Genomic DNA, 16,664 nt, shown 5'->3' with positions numbered 1-16,664 from the left:
AAACCCAAAACCTTCCCAATTTCCTCACTCATTGGGAACCATATAACCTGAAACTAACTTCTGCATAACCAAAACAACAAATTTAAGGATTTAATAGTTGAAATTGGGAAGCGGCAGGGGGTCCAATAAAATGTTAAAAACTACCTATTTGAGAGGCCTGTAATAAATCCAGAAAACTTCCAGTAATAGCTAACAGGCTACGATCTACCACACAAATTTATCGTAACAGTGAGAGAAGCAGAATCATTTAAATTTAAATGGTTTATACAGGAAATGGACATACTGTAAACTAGCTTAGACCTTTCCTGAGATCACCTTTGAAATGTTAGTAAAAATGGCCTTGGAAACACACGCTTTTCAATACACATATGATTCCTGTTTCAACTCCAGAAAATTGCTCAAGTGGCACTAATAGCAAGTGCCTAGATTAGACAATTCATTTCTCAAGTTTATTTTGATCAGGAAGTCTACAGCTGAAATGAGAGTCCTCTAATTTTGAATTAACTCATTTACATACATAATTGCCATGCTAGACTGAGTAGTCATACTCCTGACCCTTTGTAAACTACACTTCTCTTCAATGTTATTCATGCTTCATAGGAAACTGCTGTTTCCAATTAGCTTTTCAAGCCTGTAAATACAGACTGTATTTAGCTAGCCTGACATATTTACCAGCTTTTCAATGGCTATAAATTAATGGGCAAAGCATGAACAGGCGGTTTCAATGCAAAGTCAAAAAATGCAATAATGATGTTTGTAATCTCTCAATACCACTAGAAAGCTTTACAAGCAAGGAACAAGGAGAATTACAGCCACCTCCAGGGCCAACATATAGGACAGTTCTAGACCAATGTCTTCTAAAAGGTCATGCTCAGGTATCAAGATAGTTCATAAGAAAACACTCTCCCCTAAAAGGCAACTCCAAAATGTGGATTATTTAGTGTCCTTTTAAATGCAAATTTTGATACCAGTGCATGTAAAAGTTCTACCTTTTTATCAAGTCAGGGTCTCACTATGTTGCCCAGACTAGCCTTGAACTCCCGGACTCAAGCAATTCTCCTGTAACAGCCTCTCAAGTAGCAGGCACTGCAGGTATGCACCATTACACCCAGCCGTCTAATTTATTAGGCTTTCTAATTTCTTCTCATCACTTCTTCTAAAGGTAGATGGAAAAAAACAAAACAAAACATTTTCTTTCTCTGACAATGCCAGAACATAAAGAAGTTAAGTAACTTACCAGGTAGCCTTAGTAATTAAGTGAAGGATAAAACTGCTTATCCTAACCCACTTACTACTCTACAACAAATCATTTGCTCTTTCTACCAGAATTTAATTCAACACCATTTTCATTCCACTTAACGTTCATTAACTGCTTACATACAATGTGTTACGTTATGCCATTCATTAACTGCTTACACGCAATGTGTTATGTTACGCACTTACACAACAAAATGGCTACACCCCTTGTCCAAGGAGCCAACCACCTAGAAGGGGGTTATGCTGTATAATACAAGACAAAATTTATGTAACAGAGATGTACAATGTTCTGTGGGAGTTGAGAGAAAGGAAAGATCACCTCGTGGGCAAGGTAGCAGGCAGTAAAAACTTCATGGAGAAGGCAAAAGCTGCACCGCGGAAAGTTAAGGGAAAGTTGTGAACAACAAACATTGAGAACAACAAGAGAAAATTCAAGTTGGAAGAAATTAAACAAAGCACCTCTTAGGGAACAAATAAGTCAGTCTCGGAAAAAGGAGAGTACCAAGGGATTAGACTACCCAGAAAGGTTGGGCTGGATCACAGAAAGCCTGTTATGCAGGGGTAAAAATAGTTAACTGCCTAGAAAACAAACAGTGTGGGATTAATTTAGAATTTACAGCAGGGTCAGTGACAGCAACGGAGCCATACATCAGAAGATTACAAAACTGGCAATCGGGAGATACTTCATTTGTTACATCGATATTTAATGCCTTCTGCCTTCTAGTGCCAAGCTCTATTCAGTATTCAAAACACCTAGAAGCACAGAATTAAATACATTTGCCTCTTGCCTTGCTGATAACTTCATTGCTTTAAAGATCAAAAAGGGCTGGGTGTGGTGGCTCATTCCTGTAATCCCAGCACTTTGGAAGGCCAAGCGGGTGGATCACTTGAGGCTGGAATTTCGAGACCAGCCTGGCAAGCATGGTAAAATCCCATCTCCACTAAAAAAAATACAAAAATTAGTCGGATGTGGTGGCGTACACCTGTAATCCCAGCTACTCGGGAGACTGAGACATGAGAATCACTTGAACCTGGGAGAGGGAGGTTGCAGTAAGCCAAAATCACACCACTGCACTCCAGCCTGGCGACAGAGTGAGACTCTGTCTCAAAAAAACAAATGAACAGGCTGGGTGCGGTGGCTCACACCTGTAATCCCAGAGCATTGGGAGGCCAAAGCAGGTGGATCACCTGAAGTCAGGGTTTCAAGACCAGCCTGGCCAACATGGTGAAACTCCGTCTCTACTGAAAATATAAAAATTAGCTGGGCATGGTGGCAGGTGCCTGTAATCCCAGCTACTCGGGAGGCTAAGGCAGGAGAATCGCTTGGATCTGGTAGGCAGAGGTTGCAGTGAGCCAAGATCGTGCCACTGCACTCCACCCTGGGCCACAGAGCAAGTGCTGGGACTTGCTCTCTGGGAGCACTCTGGGAGGCCAAGGCAGGCAGATCATGAGGCCAGGAGATCAAGACCATCCTGGCCAACATGGTGAAACCCCATCTCCACTAAAAATACAAAAAAATTAGCAGGGCGTGGTGGTGCACGCCTGTAGTCCCAGCTACTCGGGAGGCTGAGGCTGGGGAAACACTTGAACCTGGGAGGCGGAGGTTGCAGTGAGCTGAGATTGCACCGCTGCACTCCAGCCTGGCAACAGAAGACTCCATCTCTAAAAAAAAAAAAAAAAAAAAAAAGATATAAGGAAAAAAACTATTTAAAATAAGAAAAAGATTAGTCCAGTGGCATACTATGGTCCATAGGCCAAATACAGCCCACCAATTATTTTGTAAATAAAGTTTTATTGCAATATGGCTATGCCAATTTGTTTACGTATTCTATGGCATTTGGGGGTTACAATGGCAGAGCTAAGAGTTGTGACAGAAACTATGCAGCCTGGAAAGCTGAAAATATTTTACTATCTGGCCCTTTATAGAAAACGTGCTAACTTTTATTTTAAAGGATGGGCTGAAGGTTGAAGGGGGCCAGGAAATGCTGCCTGGAATTTCTAAACTCCAAGATGAGAAATAAGGCCGCTTGCAACAAAAAGAAAAAGAATCAGCTGGGCATAGTGGCTCACACCTGTAATCCCAGCAGTTTGGGAGGCTGAGGTGGGCAGATCACAAGGTCAGGAGATTGAGACCATCATGGCCAACACGGTGAAACCGTGTCTCTACTAAAAATACAAAAAAACTAGCTGGGCATGGTGCCACACACCTGTAGTCCCAGCTACTCGGGAGGCTGAGGCAGGAGAATCACTTGAACCCAGGAGGCGGACGTTGCAGGGAGCCGAGATCATGCCACTGCACTCCAGCCTGGTGAAACAGTGAGACTCCATCTCAAAAAAAAAAAAAAAAGAATCCAGATGTGAGAGAGGGCATGGAGATAAAATCGTCAGAATTTTGGAAATGACCAGATCTGGAGACAGAGCAAGAGTCAAAACTGATGCTAAAAACAGGGTTGGTAACTGGGAATCACTTATAGTAACGGGATGAGGAGAAAGAAGTGGTTTGGAGACAGTAAGAAAGAAAAGAAGTACAAGTTAAATATCTCATTTGAGCCACGTCAATTCAAAACAACACTTAGTCTGGGGGCTATCCAGGTAGGGATGTCTGGAGTCCAGCATGAAATGTATACCTGGATCTGAAGAGAGACCACAGCTGGGGATAAAGACGCTGGTGTCTACAGCTGAAGCTGTAAAGTGAGTGAGATCACTAAAAGACAAAAAAGATGAAGAGGAAATAAAAGAGTGGAGCACAGAGTGGCGAGGGACAAGTAACGTGAGGCCACGCACACCGTATGGAGCAGAAGAGGGAGAGCCAGTAGAGGAACCAAAGCAGCTTGTGCTTTGGTCAACCAAGGCAACTTGGCTCAAGGACTGAAAAATGCACTACTGAGGTCAGCAGAGAATCTAAGGGAAGCAGCCTAGCAAGGGCGACTGAGAATTCTGTAGGACTGGACCCACTTCAGCTGCCACCACTTACCTTCAATGGCCCTGCTATGTCTAATTTTAGCAGGACCAAACTAGCAGCCCACACCTATGGCCTGGGAATCCCTGCCCAGCACTAAATGAGCAAACCACTGGCATTAAGACGATGAAACAAATGTTTAATCTTCCTCTGGCAATGGCAGTGACTGAAGATCCCTTAATAAAAAAGCTTGTGGCCAGGCGCGGTAGCTCAGGCCTGTAATCCCAGCACTATGGGAGGCCAAGGCAGGTGGATCATGAGGTCAGGAGTTCGAGAACAACCTGGCCAACATGGTGAAACCCCATCTCTACTAAAAATACAAAAAGTAGCTGGGCGTGGTGACGGGTGCCTGTAATCCCAGCTACTCAGGAGGCTGAGGCAGGAGACTCACTTGAACCCGAGAGATGGAGGTTGCAGCAAGCCAAGATTGCGCCACTGCACTCCTGGGCAACAGAGTGAGAGTACATCTCAAGGAAAAAAAAATGTGCAACTGAGTGCATAATATTCTCTCTGGGATAATGCTGCATACAAGGAAATGGCACCCAAGTAGAGGACAGTTCAGTTAAAAGCATCATAATAATATTTTTTCAGATAAAAAGAATCCTGCTAATATTGAACACAGACCGACAGGTCACTTACCGCAGGCAGAGGGCAGTAGAACTGATGAACTGTGTGCATGACGTCCAACAGCATATTGTGTCCAATAACAAGTTTTCCCTAAAGAAAGTCAAGGTTAGAAAAAAGACTTCTACATTCAAAATTATACTGGGGTTTGAGAATGTATAGTTCAGATTCCAAGAGGACTTTGTACTAAACTTGCTTTCCATGCTAAAAAAAAAAAAAAAAAAAGTACAAATAAGCAAATTTGGGCTGGCTTCATTCCTCCTCCATTTTGGAATGTTAAATCCAGAAGGCAAAGTGAAAGTGCCAAATTACTTTGATGTCACTGATCTTTTTCTTGAATTTTTATTAATTATGCCACCCTCATGAATCAGAAGTAGTAAAATTTTGATTGAAAAGTTTTTTTAAAAGTAAAATCTGGGCTGGGCGCGGTGGCTCACAACTGTTATCCTAGCACTTTGGGAGGTCAAGGCGGGTGGATCGCCTGAGGTCAGTAGTTCGAGACCAGCCTGGCCAACATGGCGAAATCCCATCTCTACTAAAAATAGAAAAATTAGCCAGGTGTGGTGGTGCATGCCTATAACCCCAGCTACCGAGGAGGCTGAGGCAGGAGAATCGCTGGAACCCGGGAGGCAGAGGCTGCAGTGAGCCAAGATTGCACCACTGCACTCCAGCCTGGGCAACAGAGTGAGACCCCGTCTCAAAAAAAAAAAAAAAGGAAAATCTGAAAGCGTTGACTCCCTTAAACTGTCAAATAATTTGGGAAAAAACTAAACACAAATTTTAGGGCTGCATCCTTTAAAACAACCCACTTATTTTAAAAGATACATTCATACCAATGCTAAAAGGTAAAAATAACTAATTTCTAGCTATATTAAACAGAATTGCATTTCCTATATCATTATGTCAAAATTCATGGGGCATGTTCTTAAACACATATCCATTAAAAGTCACTGCCTTTCAGCCAACCAAAATACAATATATGTGCTGGCAGCCCATTTCGTGCAATGGGCAGTGTGTCTGTCTCACGCTATATGTACAACAAATTAGTCCATTTTGATAAAAATTAAATTTCCAAAATGGAACATAAATTTAGATTTAGCCAGCCAGGTGACACCATTTTTAACATAAAACATCAGGGGCCGGGCGCGGTGGCTCACACCTGTTAATCCCAGCACTTTGAGAGGCCAAGGCAGGCGGATTACCTGAGGTCAGGAGTTTGAGAACAGCCTGCCCAACATGGCAAAACCCTGTATCTACTAAGAACAAAAAAATTAGCTGGGCGTGGTGGCAGATGCCTGTAATCTCAGCAACTCGGGAGGCTGAGGCAAAAGCATGGCTTGAACCCAGGAGGCAGAGGTTGCAGTGAGCTGAGATCGCACCACTGCACTCCAGCCTGGGCGACAGAGTCAGACTCTGTCTTAAAAAAAAAAAAAAAAAATCAGGTTACCACGATGGAGCTTTTACTATGTCCCAAAGGACCTTCAGTGTAACACTGCTTGATTCATGGGACTACACATTAATTATCTGAAATAATCCTACACAAAATCTCCCAAATCTAACAGAGAAGCTGTCCTTTTGGCTCATTATTGGTGTACGTTCTGAATACCTATGCTACGCTAAAATAATGAGCATTGATTGAAACCACAGAAAAGATGTGTAGGCAACCCCAAATGGAATGCAAACACTAAGAAATGAACCAAACTGTATTATAAATGACTACCATAACCACACTGAAGGTTAAGAAGAAACAAACTAACTTGGAAAAGAGCATCTTGACTAGATACTGTAAGGCTAAAAACAAAAGGAATTGCACATAAATCATAAATGTTAGAATTTCATCAATAAATGTACTTCTCGCGAGGCATGGGTTAGTAGCTCTGAAGCTACTTTATGTGTATACCAGGTTTAAACAAATAAACATAATGGAAGTAACAGAAACTGGATTTCTCACTGTTGAGAAAGAAGGCACAAATAAGAAAAGAGAAGAAGCTAAAAATAAGTCATGTGGTATTGTACTGGAACCTGAGGTATCAGTATAAAGGCATGCATACACCCATGTGCACACACACACACTTATTTATTTAGAGACAGGGTCTCGCTCTGTTGCCCAGGCTGTAGTGCAATGGCACCATCATGGCTCACTGCAGCCTCAAACTCCCATGCTCAAGCAATCCTCCCACCTCAGCCTCCCCTACAGCTGGGACCACAGGCATGTGCCACCACTCCTGGCTAATTTTTTAATTTTTTTTTTTTTTTTTTGAAATGCAGTCTTGCTCTGTTGCCCAGGCTGGAGTGTGGTGGCACAATCTCAGCTCACTGCAACCTCCGCCTTCCAGGTTCAAGAGATTCTCCTGCCTCAGCCTCCTGAGTAGCTGGGATTGCAGATGGCACCACCACACCAGCTAATTTTTGGATTTTTAGTAGAGACGGGGTTTTACCATGTTGGCCAGGCTGGTCTCAAACTTCTGACCTCACGTGATCTGCCCGCCTTGGCCTCTCAAAGTGCTGGGATTACAGGAGCGAGCCACCACACCCAGCCAATTTTTACATTTTTTGTAGAGGGGGGGTCTCCCATGTTGCCCAGGCTGGTCTTGAACTACTGGCCTGAAGCAGTCCTCCTGCCTTGACCTCCGTAAGTGTGGGATTACAGGGTTGAGCCACCATGCCCAGCTACATCCACATTTATATAGATCCACACACACATAAATATACAGAGAGACACAGAAATATAGCTGTGTGTGTACATGCCTAGGTCTATATACATATGGTTCTTAGTTCTGTCCAGTGAGAGGGCTTAGAAGCAATAATATCACAGCAGTAACCTAGGGCCAGATCTTGGTTTCTAAACGTCATTCCCCATTAAGAGGAACCAGAGCTCCGTGGAGAAGTCATTCATTCCATAGCTGAGCCAGAGAAACTACAAGAATACCAGAAAGCAAAGAAGTGCTCAGAAAAGGATGGGGGGCTTGTTCAGAGGGCACAGGAGCCAAGTTAAAGAAGCTCCAATGGCCAAAGGTGGTACAATTTAAGCAACAAAGTAAACAGTAAAAATACTAGATAATAATCTGTAGAATAAAAAAAAATATCCCTGAGTCCATACTCATATACATAAAAACAATTAAATAAACAAGGGAAAGGGCTGGGTGTGGTGGCTCGTTCCTATAATCCAAATACTTTGGGAGGCTGAGGCGGGGGAGACTGCTTGAGCCTAAGAGTTCAAGACCAGCCTGGACAACATAGGAAGACCCCCGTCTCCACAAAAAATATATATATATATAAAATTATCCGCGTGTGGTAATGCATGCCTGTAGTCCCAGCTACTCAGGAGGCTAAGGAGGAGGGAGGATCGCTTGAGCCCGGGAGGTGGAGGCTGCAGTGAGCCAGTGTACTCCCAGCTTGGGGAACAGAGACTGTGTCTCAAAATTAAATAAATACATAAATAAACAGGGGAAAAGGACATTTTTTTCTTTCCCTTTTTTTTTTTTTTTTGAGACAGGGTCTCAACTTTGTGACCAGGCTAGAGTACAATCACGCGATCTCAGGTTACTGCAACCCCCGCCTCCTAGGTTCAAGCAATTCTCCTGCCTCAGCCTCCCAAGTAGCTGGAATTACAGGTATGTGCCACCACGCCCAGCTAATTTTTGTATTTTCAGTAGAGATGGGATTTCACCACGTTGGTTAGGCTGGTGTCGAACTCCTGACCTCCAGTGATCTGCCCCCCTCGGCCTCCCAAAGTACTGGGATTACATGTGTTAGCCACCACGCCCAGCCCATTTTTTCTTTATAGAAGAATTCCAAGAATAAATGTAAAAAGGACGAAGGAAATATAAACTTGCCATTAGAATACCACAGTAATAACTGCTGCAGGCAAGATATGTTGATAGACGATAATATTAGTAGGCAAAGTTTGAGGGAAAACAGGATTTTCATGGTCTCAAAGTATCTCCCCCAAGATATTCATAAACTATAAACTATATAGTTAATTTAACTATAATTTAATGATATAGTTAACTTATTAACTATAAAGTTAATTTCACAGAACACAAATCCAGCCGACACCACCTTAACCAAGCAATCAAGATCAACATCATGGGCAGGGCACGGTGGCTCATGCCTGTAATCCCAGCATTTTGGGAGGCCAAAGCGGGCAGATCACAAGGTCAGGAGACCGAGACCATCCTGGCTAACATGGTGAAACCCCGTCTCTACTAAAAATACCAAAAAATTAGCCTGGTGTGGTGGCAGGTGCCTGTAGTCCCAGCTACTCAGGAGGCTGAGGCAGGAGAATGGCGTGAACTCAGGAGGCGGAGCTTGCAGTACACCAAGATCGTGCCACCGCGCTCCAGCCTGGGCGACAAAGCAAGACTCCAACTCAAAAAAAAAAAAAATTGATCGACATCATGAACCATCATTTCTGTGGTATTCTTGCCAAACCATATATCCTCAGATCAGTCATGAGAAAATGTGAGACAAATTCCAACTGGGGGACTTCTGACAGAACAGCAATCAATACCATTCAAAAGTATCCAAGTTATACAGCCGGGAATGGTGGCTCACGCCTGTAAACCCAGTATCTTGGGAGGCTGAAGGAGGCAGATTACTTGAGGTCAAGAGTTCGAGACCAGCCTGGCCAACGTGGTGAAAGCCCGTCTCAACTAAAAATACAGAAATTAGCCAGGCATGGTAGCAGGCGCCTGTAATCCCAGCTACTTGGGAGGCTGAGGCAGGAGACTTGCTTGAACCCAAGAGGCGGAGGTTGTGGTGAGCCAGGATTGCGCCACTGCACTCCAGCAGGACAACAGAGCGAGACTCCGGCTCAAAAAAAAAAATATATATATATATATATTTAAGGTATGGGATTTACGCATCTTATTTTATTTAGTCAACTTTCATTCAAGACTCAAAAATTTTAAATGTCCAGATCGCTAATAAACAGGGCTTTTTTGTGTATGCTTTGGGATGTTGACTACCAACGGTCAGCAACAGGTTATGAATATTCTGTAGAAGATGTCAAAGAAGAGAAAACAGGTACAGCAAGCTAAGGTATCCGAATGTGTATAAGGCAAACAAATGTCCAATCTTGGAAAAGCTGACTGAACTATCACGACGGCTACAAAAGAGCTCAAAACCAACTGATGTTCCATATCTCTGAATTTTAGGGCCCGCCTCAATCAAAACCACCACTTATCTAAAGTCTGCTGGCTAGGTGTGCACAACATGAGCAAATGGAACCAGAAACTCAACTCTGCTTTTCTGGATACCTGTAATCTCAGCCACTGCTGAAGAGGCTCACAGCTTTGTTTCTCTCCGGATCTTTCCAACTTTCTATTCGACTTTAATCGCCCCACTTACTTGAGCCAGAGAAGTCCTCATGAGCCAACCCTCTTCTTTTACAAGGCTCTGTAAACCTCTGTTTATCCCAGAATGAGGACAGCAGGGGCCTTCCCTACAGCGCCCCTGTGTTTACAAGCCTGCAGCTGGCAGTGAGACAGCATGAAACTTTGAGAGGGTTTCTATGGCCTTAAAGCTTCCCTGATGCAAAGTTCAGCATCTAAGGTACAAGATGATTCCTTCTCCCAGGGCCAAGTGCTCAAAGAAGAGAATGTCCTAGACTACAGGCAATTCAGCATCCAAGCAAGTTGTCTGTCTAGAACCAGCAGCATGACCTAGTTTACCTATGTAAGATGTGGATGCCTGTTTTCTTTCTCCTCTTTTTTTTTTGAGACAGGGTCTGTCTGTCACCCAGGCTGGGGTGCAATGGCGTGATCACAGCTCGCTGCAGCCTTGACTTCCCGAGCTCCAGCGATCCTCCCACCTCAGCCTCCCAAGTAGCTGGAACCACAGGCATATACCACCACACCTGGCTAATTTTTCTATTTTTGGTAGACATGGGGTTTCCCCATATTTCCCAGGCTGGTCTCGAACTCCTGAGCTCAAGCAATCCACCCTCATCGGCCTCCCAAAGTGCTGGGATTACAGACATGAGCCACTATGCCGGGCCACCTGTTTTCAGAAAGGCCTCACAAAGCAAGGAAAAACACCCATCATATCTATCACAGAGCCCCCAGCACATTTACACAAATGGCCAATATCTTTTTAAAATGTATCAAATATTATTAAGAATAAGATTCAATTACACTTATGTAGCACTAAACAAAGACATCATTATTTTTACCCTCTAGATTCTTCTACTTAGGGAACAAAACACCTTCGGTCAAATATCTGATTGTTTCTCCCCTTATTCCTTACTTTCTTTTTCGACTTCTTACTGGTTTTGAGAATGATAACTCTTGGTTTCCACGTACCCATATACGGACAACATAGTGTAACCCTCCTATGCATTTTTCAAGCAAGGCTCTCTGAAAATTGATTTGAATACAATTTAGCAATTATGTCTCACCAAGTGCATTATAACAACAGTCTATCTTGATGAAGTTCTAACTTCTTAGAATGTTCCAGGTAAACATTCTAAATGAGATGAAATTATTAATCTGCAATGATAATTAGATACTTCACCTGAAATAGCATGTTCTGCAATCTTGCTAAAAAGTCTGGCTCACTTACCGAATTAGCAATGGCATGAATGACTCTAGAAAATCCCACAGCATCATTCAGCTCCTCCTAATTAAAAAAAAAAAATATATATATGTATTATTGATGTATAAATATTCCTTATGTGAATGAATTAAAAAACTACCCAAAAAAAGACACTGAAATTTTGTATCAAGTTAGATAGCTTTAGTTTCCTGTGCTTTGTGCCTATCTTCCCAAACATCTGCATCTAAAATGATCTACGTACATACTTTTCTTCTATTTTAGAAAGTGGAATGAACAAATGGAAAATTATTCATTAGTTACTAAAACAACAATGCTTAGGGTTTATCCACCACTTCACCGACTTCTTTAAAATTTCCAAGTTGCAGGCTAAACTCAGTAACACATTCAATTCTGAGGAAATCCATCTGGCAGTTAACTGCTCAAATTAAGTATTTTCATAATTCCTGATTTTTTTCCCTTGAAAAATACATTTTTACAAAATTCTCCCATCCACCTTCTTCTCTCCTATATTCTTTCCAGCAGTGTTGAAAGAGGCTCAGTGTCTCTCTTATCTTGAAAACCCTCCCCTCCTCTAAGCTCTCTCAGACTACTGCCCCTTCTACTTGTCTCATCAAAGCTAACTTGCTTTCTCCAGTTTAACTCCCAGGTGTTCCCAGCCCTCTGTCTTCATGCTCACTGAAATTGCTCACCTCCTTAAAACTAACCCCAACACTGGCCGGGCGCAATGGCTCATGCCTGTAATCTGAGCACTTTGGGAGGCAGAGGCAGATGGATCACTTGAGGTCGGGAGTTCGAGACCAGCCTGACCAACATGGTGAAACCCTGTCTCTACTAAAAACAAAAAATCATCCGGACGTGGTGGTGCATGCCTGTAATCCCAGCTACTCCGGAGGCTGAGGCAGGAGAATCGCTTGAACCCAGGAGACGGAGGTTGCATGCAGTAAGCCGAGATCGCGCCATTGCACTCCAGCCTGGGCAATAAGAGCGAAACTGCATCTCAAAAAACAAACAAACAAAAAAAAACTAACCCCAAGACTAACAATTTGCAAGGATGTAGAGAAACTGGAACCCGTGTGCTGTTGATGAAAATGTTAAAACAGTGCAGCAGCTAAGGAAAACAGTATGGCGGCTCATCCCAAAAAGAATTCCCATATTACCCAGCAATTCCATTTCTGGGTATATACCCCAAAGAACTGAAAGCAGGGACTCAAATAGGTATTTGCATACCTGAGTTCACAAGAGCATTATTCACAACAGTCAAAAGCAACCCAGGTGTCCACAAACAAATGGATAAACAAAATGTGGTCCAGCCATACAATGGAATATTATTCAGCCTTAAAAAGGAAGGAAATTCTGACACATGCTATAACATGGGGAACCTTGAGGATGCTATGCTAAGAAAAATAAGCCAGTCACAGGAGGACAAATACTGTACTTATATGAGGTACTCAGAGTGACCAAATTCATATGACAGAAAGTAGAACAGTGGTTGCCAGGGGCTGGGTGTCAGGGGTGGGAGATGGAGAGTTGCTTGATTAGTAGAGAGTTTCGGTTTTGCAAGATGAAGAGAATTCTGGAGATGGATGGTGGTGATGATTGCACAGCAATGTTAAAGTACCTGATGTCACTGAACTATACATTTAATAGTTAAGATGATAAATTTTGTTATGTGTATTTTACCACAATTAAAAATTATTTTTGGAGGCCAGGCATGGTAGCTCACACTGGTAATCCCAGCACTTTGGGAGGCTGAGGCAGGCAGATCGCCTGAGGTCAAGAGTTCAAGACCTGCCTGGCCAGCATGGCGAAACCCCGTCTCCACTAAAAACACAAAAATTAGCCGGATGCGGTGGCGTGCACCTGTAATCCCAGCTACATGGGAGGCTGAGGCAGGAGAATCGCTTGAACTCAGGAGGTGGAGGTTGCAGTGAGCCGAGATCATGTCACTGCAAGCAAGGCTCCATTTCAAACAAAAACAAAAATTGCTTTTTTGGTTTTGTTTTTTGTTTTTGAGACAGAGTCTCACTCTGTCGTCCAGGCTGGAGTGCAGTGGCGTGATCTCGGCTCACTGCAACCTCTGCCTCCCGGGTTCAAGCAATTCTCCTGCCTCAGGCTCCCGAGTAGCTGGGATTGCAGGCGCATGCCACTGTGCCCGGCTAATTTTTTTGTACTTTTAGTAGAGATAGGGAAAAATTGCTTCAATTATAGTTTAAAAAAACTACTGCCAGGGCTGAATCCAACAGCCATGTCTCAATCCTAACCCCTACATGGGAGCTGACATTGCTGACTGCCCCTTCTTCTCTCTTCCCTTGGCTGTGTACCACAATAATCTCCCGGTACATTTTGTCGACTTCTGCCTATCATTTAAATGCTGTTGGTCCTCAGGATTCAGCCCCAGGTCCTCTTCTCATTCCTCACGTACTCCGCAGTTGCTCTGATCCAGTCCCAGTCTCTCTGCCAATGACAATCATGCCTAGCCCTCACCCCTCTCCTGTGCTGAACACTGACAAACCTGCTGAGAGGACATCCACCCTTGCATGTCCTAAAAACACCCGAAACCTCATCAGGTCAAAACCAGAATGGAACATCTTTTTCCACTCTGCGGGACGCGATGGTGCCCTGGTGGCCTTGCATATATCAAAACAGGCCATGCAGGTAAAGGCTAATCTGCGTCTTGGCCACAGACTCATCTGCATCTTGGCAGAACACATCAGGAGGGAAGGGTGGGAGGCAGAGGCTTCTAAGGAACTGCTATGAGGCCAGCTCCCACCCCCTTCCCTGTCACTCCTGGGAGGCTGTCATGAAACAGTTCCTCACTGCCTCCTGGGTTCTGAGGAGGTGTGGGGCTCTCTGCCTCGCCCCTGTCAGAAGAGAGCTGCAGAGTATCAAAGCCCTGAGCTGCAGCCTAGAATTCATTCCTCAGTGAAGCCACATCACACAACACATGCTGCAATCATCCTTTTTTTTTTTTTTAAGACAAGGTCTCACTCTGTCACCCCAGCTGGAGTACAGTGGCATAATCTCAACTCACTGCAACTGCAACCTCCACCTCCCGGGTTCAAGCAATTCTCCAGCATCAGCCTCCCAAGTAGCTAGGACTACAGGCGCACATCACCACACCTGGATAATTTTTTTTGTATTTTTTGTAGAGATGGGGTTTCGCTATGTTGCTCAGGCTGGTCTCAAACTACTGAGCTCAAAGTGATCCTCCCACCTCAGCCTCCTGAAGTAGTGCTGCGATTACAGTCATGAGCCACCACACGTGGCCTCTAACTGGCACCTTTTGTTTCTGCGTTGTCCTTTTTAGTATGTGGGACAGGGACCACAGGCAGCACATTTTGCTAATCTTTCTCTGTGTAGGTAATATGCTGTCTCCCAAAGTGGGTCACTGTGGTTGAGTCAATTAGGAGTGACCCTGCCTAATGTACTTATGAGCATGACATTCATCCACGTGCAAACCCACTCCTCTCTCCTCCACCTTTCCCCCAAACCAATGTCACTCCAGCCAACCCCTCCAAGTGAATGGAATGCAGTCTACCCCGTTGTGCAAATCTCTGGCATGAGCATCTTCCTCCTTCCTCCTTCCTCCTCCACCACCCACATTCAGTCATAAATTCCATGGATTCTACCTTCCAAATATCTCCAGATTCCATCTACACTGCTACTCACTATCCTACGCCAGGTCACCAACATCTCCTAGCTAGGTTACTCCACAGCTTAACTGGTCTCCTGCCTCCAGTCTTACTCACTCAAAACCATTCTTCACACAGCAAGCAGGGTGATGTTCCAACAGTACAACCTAAGCATGTCATCCTCATCTGTCAGATCATGTGCTCTCAACTTGCTTTAAGGAAAAGTAGTAACTATACATGAAATTAGACATTGCAGTATTAAAGGACAGTGACGCTCAGTGACACAAGCTAAATGAGAATCAAGAGTACTTTCTTCAGGACTGGCTTAAGTAGACACTGGTCAACAGTGATATCAGACTCACTTTGCTAGCTACGTCTCATGCTTAAACCTAACTTCCCCTTATTCTAGTCCAAGTTTTTCTGCCAATTCCATTGTTCTATGAAAGAAAACTATTCATTAAATTGAATCCAACATATGATCTGAAATAGACAGGAATAAATCAATATTTATGTTGCCATTTCTCACCCCCCAAGAATTAACATAGCCCAATTACCTGTTCTTTGGCATGTTTCTGCTGCTCTCTTCTTTTGCGTTCTTCTTCATCTACTTTGCTGATAACTATATATCGCTCCTTCTAAAAGACATAAAGCAGATATACGATTTTCTTTTCTCTTTCTTTTTTATTGAGACAGAGTTTCGCTCTTGTTGCTCAGGCTGGAGTGCAATGGCACGATCTCGGCTCACTGCAACCTCCGCCTCCTGGGTTCAAGCGATTATCTTACCTCAGCCTCCCAAGTAGCTGGGATCACAGGCTTGTGCCACCACACCCGGCTAATTTTTGTATTTTTAGTAGAGACGGAGTTTCTCCATGTTGGTCAGGCTGGTCTCAAACTCCCCCACCTCAGGTGATCTACCCGCCTTGGTCTCCCAAAGTGCTGGGATTACAGGTGTGAGCCACGGTCCTGGCCACAGATATATACAATTTTCTAGAGGCAACTTAATCCAAAAAATTCAGATTTCTGCTGCCGTTACAATTTTTTTTTGAGACAGTCTCACTCTGTCACCCAAGCTGAAGTGCAGTGGCACAACCTCAGCTCACTGCAAACTCTGCCTCCCAGATTCAAGCGATTCTCCTGCCTCAGCCTCCAGAGTAACCAAGATTACAGGTGCGCACCAATATGCCCAGCTAATTTTTTTATTTGTAGTAGAGACAGGGTTTCATCATGTTGCCCAGGCTGGTCTCAAACTCCTGACCTCAAGTGATCTGCCCACCTTGGCATCCCAAAGTGCTGGGACTACAGGCATGAGCCACCACACCCAGCCAGAAGTTATAATTTTTGTAACTGCACACTTTTTGTACGTGTGACAGGTTACCACTCCCATTGCTCAGGTTGGAGTGCAGTGGCATGATCACAGCTCACTGCAGCCTCAAATTCCTGGGCTCAGATGATCCTCTCACCTCAGCCTCCTGAGTAGCTGGGACTACAGGCATGTACCACTATGCCTGGCTAATTTCTTTTTATATTTTTAGTAGAGACGGAGTTTCACCATGTTGTCCAGGCTGGTCTCAAACTCCTGGGCTCAAATGACCTGTTCATCTCAGCCTCTCAAAGTGCTGGGATTACAGGCCTGA

At 43.9% G+C, this 16,664-nt stretch overlaps 1 protein-coding gene across 8 annotated transcripts in view; it reads right to left on the bottom strand.

The window, feature by feature from the left end:
• The window catches only part of PARN (poly(A)-specific ribonuclease), a 191,333-nt gene that overhangs the window by 149,481 nt on the left and 25,188 nt on the right, over positions 1–16,664 (bottom strand). For all 8 annotated transcript variants that reach the window (XM_054454916.2, XM_063654684.1, XM_054454918.2 and 5 more), the window contains 3 exons: positions 15,585–15,665; positions 11,405–11,461; positions 4,856–4,933 (listed from right to left, as the gene is read on the bottom strand). In XM_054454916.2, the coding sequence (XP_054310891.1) occupies positions 4,856–4,933; positions 11,405–11,461; positions 15,585–15,665 (216 nt within the window). The remainder of the gene's footprint in view (positions 1–4,855; positions 4,934–11,404; positions 11,462–15,584; positions 15,666–16,664) is intronic.

This window comes from Pongo pygmaeus, chromosome 18 (assembly GCF_028885625.2).
Source record: "Pongo pygmaeus isolate AG05252 chromosome 18, NHGRI_mPonPyg2-v2.0_pri, whole genome shotgun sequence".
In the NCBI taxonomy this organism is placed as follows: domain Eukaryota; kingdom Metazoa; phylum Chordata; class Mammalia; order Primates; family Hominidae; genus Pongo; species Pongo pygmaeus.
The sequence above is the reverse complement of the archived record's forward strand: the minus strand, read 5'-3'. Positions and strand labels throughout refer to the sequence as shown.